Raw genomic sequence first — 9028 nt, forward strand, 5'->3', positions numbered from 1 at the left:
GAAGACTAAATGAGATGTGTAGATGGTAGTTTGGTCTTCCTTTTTCCTCTCTCCTGATTCCCTCATTTGTTACCATTCCACCACATTTTGGAGGCTTTTGTTTTATTTCCCTTTCTTTTTCTTCTGTTCTATATGTGGAGTGGCAGCAGGAGGCATGGCTTGGTTTCTATGATGACACTCATAGTTAATAATCTAGTAAGCCTTGTTATAGAGAAAACTAGATTCAAAGGTAAGTAGGTAGATGTGGATGTAAATATAGAGATATAAATGATTGTCCATCTAAGCCATGCAGAGTAGCAGTCTGTTTCCTAGTTTGGAGAGAAAAAATTGCCCTGATTTTCCAGTATACTGACTTATTCATGTACTCTCCTTAGGGGGATCTGTTAAGAGCTCAGTTAGCCCTGAGGAGAGCAATGCTAGTCATGGGATTTTCACGAAAGTAGTACACATGACTCTCAACATGATCGAGTCTTTTCCCAAAGGCCTTTTTAACCTGACAATATCACTTTACCCAAAAGAGAAGGCAGCAGATAGATGAGCAACAATTCTGTTGCTAACATCAGTTCTTGCTAATCAATAGGGCAATGCAAATCAAAACCACAATGTGATATCATCTCACATCTGTTAGAACAGCCGTTATCAAAAAAGACGAGACAACAAGTGCTGTCGAGGAATGTGGAGAAATGGAACATTCCATGCACTGTTGATGGGAATGTAATTTGGTGCAGCCACTATGGAAAACAGTATGAAGATTCCTCAAGAAATAAAAAAATTGAACTACCATATGGTCCAGCAATTCTCACTTCGAGGTATATAACCGAAGGAAATGAAATCACTCTCTCAAAGAGATGTCCGCACACGATGTTCACAGCAGCGTTATTTACAATAGCTAAGAAATGGAACAACCTAGGTGTCCATTGATGGATGAATAGATAAAGAAGATGTAACATATATATGCAATGGCATATTATTCAGCCATAAAAAAAAAGGACATCTTGCCATTTGCAACAACATGAATGAGCCTTTAGGGCATTATGCTAAGAGAAAGACAGAGAAAGACAAATACTGTATGATCTCACTTATCTTTGGAATCTTAAAAAAACCATCCTCAGAGAAACAGAGTAAATTGGTGGTTGCTGGGGGCTGTGGGTGGAGTAGAGTGGAGGGAATGGATAAAGGTGGACAAAGGCTATAAACTTCTAGTTATAAGGTGAATAAATTATGGGGATATGATATACAGCATGGTGACTATAGTTAACGATGCTGTATTGTATAGTTGAAAGTTGCTAAGAGAGTAGATCTTAAAAGTTCTCACTACACCAAAAAGGTAACTATGGAAGTGATGGATATGTTAACTAACCTTACTGTGGTGATCATTTTGCAGTGTATATGTATATCAAAACCATCATGTTATACACATTTAATCTAGACAATGATTTTGTAAATTATATCTCATTGAAACTGAGAAAAAGATTCTTACTTAATGGCTGAGAATAGTTATTCAAAAAATAATAGCAAAATAATATTTATAAGACATTGAGCACCTTGAAAATTATTGATATATGTCTAGGCCATGGGTTGATTTTCTTTTGATTTTATGATTTTTATACTAAAATGTAGTCACAAAAATATGAACTTTAATTAATTTTTTTATACTTGTATAAAATATGATGTGTATACCTACATATACATATGTATTTATACATATCTCACATTCTGGCAATTTGATATTTTTCTGAGATATACTTGGTATAAAACTTTGTAATGTCCTCATGTATCCACTAGAGGATGCTCTGTACACATGGTTAATAGCAATTAAGCATGGGCAATGGATAAAGTCATCCTCAGCCAGAGCTCTTTATCAAAAAAGATGAGTGACTTAATCTCAACAAGTAAATTTTTACCTTGATCATAGTTTCTCTTTTTTTCTACTCTAGAAGTTCTAGGCTGAACAGGACCTCAAAAACAAAAATCACCATGACCAAGAAAATGTAGTGTCCGTGCTTCAAAAATAACTACAGCTCAACCATGTAAAACAGGGGTTCTTCTTATTTTTAATTTAAATTAAATGTGTAAAACTCCCATGGTTCAAAATGTAGAAAAGGAATGTAACGTGAAGCTTCCCTTCTAATCCCTTCTCCACCCTTTTGATGTAAACTATCCACACTATTTATCACATTGCCTTTTTTGTTTGTTTTTTGTTTTTTTGTAACTCAGCATATTTTGGAAACCACTCTTATCAGTACATAAAGAACCTCCTCATTCTTGTTTATGGCGTCACAGTATTCCATGCATGGATGTATCATACTTTATTTTTCTAATCTCCTATTGGTAATCATTTAGCTTTTTTCCCTAATCTTTGCTATTTCAAATCATGCTGCAGTGACTAGAAAAGTAAAAGGTGTATTTTTCAGCCTATTAAAGACCTGCAAAAATGGAGGCTTTTCTTGATAGCTTTCCTCTCCCAGGCATGACTACTTAGATTATCAGGAACGTCTTTCAATGTTCTAGAAGATTTTACTGTTGAACTTCCTCCCAGTCTTTCCCCGTTGAGCACCCACTTATATTTTATGTCGTGGTTCCCTCCTCTCTCTGTTTCTCTCTTGTGACTTCTTTATCCCATTTGCTCCTCACCACCCAGCTTCGTGGGTTGGTTTCTACATCACAGAGACTCTCCTGATTTGTTGTGATTGCCTTTTCCTTATTTCCCTGTTACCTCTTTTGATTTGAAACTTCCACCTTCGTCGTTCCTGCAGCAGGCTCTTCACCAAAGATGGGCTTGAAGTGGGCACAGGTTCTTTTTCATTAAAAAAAATAAAGTGTTTTATTTTTTTAATGCAAAAAGGATAAGAAGATAAAGTTTGCCTCTAATTTGACCGTTCGGAAATATCTACTGTGTGTACTTTGGCTCGTAGGTTTTCCATTTTTATGTTGAATGTGTGAGTTATTAATTACATATGTGTATATGTGTGTAATCATTTATACCTTCTGCATACATAATACCTGCATTTTGCATTAAATATAAATCTTACAAGCATTTTCTCTTGCCATTAAATTTTTTTGTAAACATTATTTATAATGTTTTTTTGTTTTTATTTACACGAACCATAATTCACTTTTTTGGTTGTTATTATAAATAAAGCTGCTATTAACATCTTTGCAAGTACACATTCTTGGTTAAGTCAGGACTCTGCCTGACTACTGGGTGTCCCAACTGACCATTATTTTCTACCTTCTTTTTGGGACCACTTTTCCCAGACCGATATTACTCTCTAGGCCACCCTAATTGCTTTCTTTCATGAGCTAGGGAGTGCTGTTTTGAAAGTTTACTAGAGTTTCATGTGTTAAAACTGGATCAGGTAAAAGAGTTAGGGAATAAATTAACTCTTATTGTCATATTATGTACTTGGAGCTTTATATGTGTTCTCTCATTTAATTCTCAAAATGACCTTGTGCAAAGTAGTTTCATATTCTCATTTTATAGATGAGGAAACTGAGGCTCAGAGAGGATGAGTAACTTGTTCAAGGTCACATATTTGGTAAAGAACAGAGCCAGGATATGAATTCAGGTATGCTTAACTCTAAAGGCTACTACATCCACTGGAGAGATATTTTAGTAATTAATTTGGATTGTAAAATCATTTGGTAGAGACAAAAACAGTGGTGTACTGGTAAAATGGCTGTTTGGAAAACAAAACAAAAAACTTGATTTTTTTCATATTTACCAATTTCCATGGTATAAATATTTCCAACATAGCTAATTTCAAGTTGCCAACGATTTTACAACCCACTTATAAAATTCCAGTATATTTAACAATCAGTGCAAGTGGATACAAGTGGCCCCTTTATACCACTAGGCTAAAGGTTTAATTACTTACCCAGAGACATGTGTTTTCTGCACTCTGTGTTCTGATTGGTTAATTAAGAAAAAACGATGTCCTCATTTCTAAATGAGGCAACTAGATACATCTACAAAGTCCTTCTGAAAATCAGATTCATGGCATCTTTTAGGTTTTCTGAAGTTCAGTTACTGTTAGGCAAAATATCTCTCACTCTTAAGACTTTTTTTTTCACACGAGTGGCTTTCAGTGTTTGTAACTGACTCTGGGATTCCAGTCTTTCTCCAGAGCATAGGAATTAAGATCAAAAGACAGGCCAGTGATAAATTGTTAGGATGTGGTCAAAGATAGAAAGTTAATTCACCATGTCTGTGTTTGGTAGATTAGACTACCATCAGAGTATGTAATTAGAGCTCTCTACAAACATGGTTTTAATTAATGATGCGACTAGGTGAGCAGGGGAAATGTGCAGGAATTATTCCTAGGACTTTCCGGCACTACCAGGGGGAAAACCACTTAAGAAAATCCTGATTTAACAGTAATGGAGTAAACTGTTTCTATTTCCAACAATGGGTTCAGGAAGCCAGCTGAAGCCATTATCTTCTTTCAAAACCTGTGGCCTGCCACACCTGAACATTTCTACCAGTGGTGGCTCTGTATGATTCCTGAGTCACTGCTGAAGCCATTAGCAGCCTACTTAATATTGTTTCTGTGACTGCCATGTAGAGACACAGGATTAAGTAATCTTTATGATGTATTAGTGACTGGGACAGGGGATCTGGGGCTGATCTATACTTTTGCGCAGTGACTTTTTGGTGGCAGGGAGAACACAGAGTTGGCTTTACTTAATCTTGCATGGAAGATTTGCCAGGTATGGTCAAATATGTAGGGAAATCTCCATCCTTCAAGTAGGAAGTAGGTATTTCCACTCTTTAGATAGTTGATGAAGAATGATGGCCCTCTAGTCATTGTCACTCTCATCGTGGGCAGCCATCTTGTTAAAAGGGCTCAGTGAACTCTAATTGGATTTTTATTGCAAAGGCAATTCTCTAGTACATGCTGACATAGACAATGGGGGGAAGTCAGTTTTTGGCTGCAAGCATGATCTTGTTTCCATTGGGGAGCAGTGTGGGTGAAGGAATGTACTATGGGTAAAGGAATGTACTATGGGTAAAGGAATGTACTGAAGTTTGTCCCATCTTACCTTTCCTACCTGGATGTGCATCTGTGTTTAAAGCAATACCACCAGCTTGCAGGTATCCCTCTACAGCTACATTCTCTCATAAACACTCTGTAATTTGTCTGGGCTCCCTCTAAGTTGACCCAAGGTGACTGCAATCTGTTTTCCAACATCTTAAAGGTGTGGCTAATTAGTGCTTGTACTCTGGAACCAACCATTCTCCTGTTACACCCTCAAACTTGTTTTTTACGGAAAAGGAGGAGAAAGATGTAGGCCTTAACTTAGATACTCCCAGGACTTTCTGGAGTACATTTCCCATTTACTGTCCATTTCAGTAGTGCCTAACCTATGCTGGGGAACCTGAGTCTTACCTTGCTCGGTGAAGGAACAATTTTTTCTTACTGTATGTTTTATTTCCTAGATCATAGAAATGGAAAAGTGCAACCATGTCATTGACTGTATTGCTTTTGTCCAACCATGAGAAACATTCTCATCTCCTTCTCGAATCCCTTATTAGTGCTAAATCCTCAAAAGGACTAATTCCTTCCTCTTTTCAAAAACTACGTTTTGATAGTAGAAAATGCAGAAGGGTGGGTGTGGTGCTTCGACAATGAGGAGCAATCAAGGCCTGGTTTCTGCTTGCAAAGTGCGTAGTCCAGTTGAAAGGGATGTGTAATCATTTGCGGGATCAAGTGTGCTCTGCCTCTTGGCTCCCTGGACTTTTTCATCATCTGGATGCCAGATAAAATACAGATGTTCTGAGCTAGAAACACAGCACCAGACTATTTTCCCCTTGGCCTGCACTACCTCTTAAATGCCTGAATGGCAGACAAACTCGTTCTCAACATTTTGGTTCAGCTATAATTCACTGGAGATATCCCACTCTGAATTGAATGATTTTCTTCCCAGCTCTGTCTCTGAAACCAGCCTGTGTTCTCTGTGGCCTTTGGCTGCTGAGTTTGCAGTGGTCTCAGAATTGCTTTTCCTTTAAGTCACATATGTAGGGCTGTTGTAGTAGACAGCAGCGACAGACGACCTTTTTCTAAAATCCAGCAAGAGCCTTTCTCCTGCCCCAGATCTCTCACTCTCTCCAGCCCTTAGAAGACCCATCCTGAGCAGATCTCCTTTCAGCTGCTGTTGCTTCTGCACTGAAATGACTTTTTTTTTTTTTTTTTTTTAACAAATCCTTGCCTTGATATCAAATGGACAGCATCTCTTTTTTTCATGAGGGTCTCTGCATGGAATATGAGTCAAATTTTTCCAGCATGAAGAAGATTTTGTTTTTTAACTACCTAAGACATGGAAAGGGCACTGAAGTTTGTAATTGCAAGGAAGCCTGTGACTGAGCCTACAGGATGAGGAGGCCTATTCTGAAGACTCAGGTGGGACTGAGAATGTGGAGGTCTTACTGTTGCATCTCAAGGTTTCACATACTTCCTCCCTCCAGGCCCCTCTTAGGATCCTCACTTTCTTGTCTGTAACTGGAGAGGGCAACTTTTAAAAGGGAAGCTTTAATGATGGCAACTTCTAATAAGCCAGCCAGCCAGCCAGCTCAGCTATTTTAGCTTAAATTCCAATACTTTAAAGCAGTTCTTCGTTGCTAACTGAAAAAGCCTACCCTACTGGCAATTTTCTTTTACCTTGATAAAGAGATACATAAATGTGATAGAAGCTATTGTGAAATCTTTGAAAAAATGATAATCTGGCTATTTCTCTATATGACTCTATATGCTTGGAGGTCTGCTCCACCCTAGTAGAAACTCAGGTGGCCAGACCAATTGTAAATTGCTTTGGGCTTTTCTTTCTGGCCAAATGCCAGTTACAGCCCCTTCTCTCTCCTTCCCCTAGCATCAGAGAGACCCAAGCTTGATTCTCATTCAAGCTTTTGTTTCACTGCCTAGCCTTCATCCCATGGATATCCAAAAGCAAGGGTTAAAGAGGGAGGGAAAGAGGCTGAGAAGGCAGCTAGACACCTGTGATTTCCCTTGGGAGGCACATACCATTCCAGAATTTGCCTTCCATCTGGGCCTGGGTGGGACCCACACAAGTTCCATGCCGCAGCTGTCGTCCTCCTCTGCAGCTGCTGCACTTGTCGTACCCTAGGCCGGTGCAGGTTGCACAGCCTCGGTGGCAGGGTTCACATTCGCCCATCTCTGAGTCACCATAGAAGCCAGGGTCACATTTCCTCACACAACTGCCACCTACATAAGAGCACAGAGAGGGAACATTCAGGCAAAACTCTAGCCACTTAGCTTGGTGCTCTGTGCAGGGCCAGGTTTTGAATAGGCCAAATGGAATCTCAGGAACATTTTTGTTTGAAGTTGTTTTTGAAGAAACCAAGATGGCATTCTCTTATTTCAATGAAGAAATGTCTTAAAAGATTTAACACTTTAAGTCCTCTTTAAACTGAGAGTTTAAATTGGCTATCAGAATCTTACGTTCTTGATAAACTTCATATAAATCTCTCTATATAGAGAAAAACTGGAGATCATTGTGGGCTTTCTGCCCCACTCTCTCTCCCTTAAGCATTCAAGTGCACTGGACTATTAGCCCTTTAATTGGAAGACATAGTATATTTCTTTCCTAACCATCCATTTCCATCAAAGTTGATGAATTGACCAAAATCTAAGAAATCTAAGACAAAGATTCTTCTTTAACTTTAACACTACTCGGGAATATATAACATGGGTTATATCTCAAGGAAAGAGTCATGGTTCTGAATATTTCAGGCGACTCGGATCCCAAAGCATTTGTCTTTAGCGTCTCTGTGCCCCAAGTTCACTCTTGTTTCTATTAGCTTGGAGATATTTGAGACTAATTAATGAAACTGGAACTTTGCTTTAGTAATAAAAGCAGAAGGATGTTCTGGCTAATGTTTATTTTCAAACCAAATCAAAATTCTTGGACAAGAGGCAGCAGTTCACAAAGACCCTGAAACCAATCAAACAAGCACTCCTGTTTCTGGGTGGAGCTCTTAAACCTTGCTTTCACTTTGATGACATTTTCATGCTTACCCAAGAGAAAGAAGCCCTCTTCACACCAGTAACACTCATTCTGGTCACAGTTGCCACAGTTGGTATCACATGCTTTGCATTCAAATTCTTCACGGTAGGTCTTCTCAGGACAGGTTTTATAACAGTGGTGTTCAAACCTAGAGAAGGAGATAGAGTTTCTTCCGTGAGCTGTGTTGATGTTATTTCTCTTAACCATCATCATTTAATCTCCTTATCTATGTTTGCAGATCATTTTTAACAGGTGGAGATATTTGGGTTTCAAGGAAGAAAACTTTCTCCTGATCTGTGTGAGCCCTCCAAATAAGTCACTAACCACCTCTCTCTGGATCTCTGAGGACCTGTTATCAGGGCAGCTGGGAGGAGGCTGGAGAGAAGGAAAGGGGTACTGATATTCATTTATGGAGTACTGATAATGCGTCAAGTATTATTAGTTCATTTAAACCTCAGCATAATCCCAATACAGGGGGCTATTACTTATCTTTAATTTCTAGATAAGGGAACTGAGCCTCAAGATTTCGTGCTCAAAATCACGTAGATAGTTAAAGGTGGGGCTGGGATTTCAACCAAGATTTGTTTGAACAGACTGTTTGTGTGCTTTTGCTACATGGCACCAGCAAGATCTGAAATAGCTGTGTTGAGTACAAGTGGCTTACCAAAATGTCTATAACCAGAGTGTTAATATCAATAGTAAAGTGACTTAGCTTTTATCTCTGTGTATTTTCATGCATACTGTTCATTATTCTTATTCTATAGGAATTGTATTTCCGACTCCATTGAATTAACAGGCTCATTTGAAGGGGAAGTGGAATGAAGTTGACCTTTGCCCTTTGATAAATTTTGTACCATTAACAGGATATCTGAAGCAGGCTTCTCATTTTTTCCTTAACAATTCTATTGTACAATGTTGTACAATTCAAAGTCATCAAACATTCTAAAGGGTTATAAATGTGTGTTTCTTGAAACAAATATCACATGTTTTACCCTTAGTGATATTT

The 9028-nt window shown here is 38.4% G+C and overlaps 1 protein-coding gene across 2 annotated transcripts in view; it reads right to left on the bottom strand.

The window, feature by feature from the left end:
- Window positions 1–9028, bottom strand: part of PCSK5 (proprotein convertase subtilisin/kexin type 5) — a 421776-nt gene that overhangs the window by 51186 nt on the left and 361562 nt on the right. Inside the window, exons 26-28 of one of the 2 annotated variants that reach the window (XM_023521942.1) lie at window positions 8034–8170; window positions 7020–7220; window positions 2717–2797 (exon numbers count right to left, since the gene is read on the bottom strand). In XM_023521942.1, coding sequence (XP_023377710.1) covers window positions 2717–2797; window positions 7020–7220; window positions 8034–8170 — 419 coding nt within the window. The remainder of the gene's footprint in view (window positions 1–2716; window positions 2798–7019; window positions 7221–8033; window positions 8171–9028) is intronic. The other variant, XM_011377895.2, reaches the window with a different exon arrangement.

The sequence above is a fragment of the Pteropus vampyrus genome, unplaced genomic scaffold (genome assembly GCF_000151845.1).
Source record: "Pteropus vampyrus isolate Shadow unplaced genomic scaffold, Pvam_2.0 Scaffold324, whole genome shotgun sequence".
Lineage (NCBI taxonomy): Eukaryota > Metazoa > Chordata > Mammalia > Chiroptera > Pteropodidae > Pteropus > Pteropus vampyrus.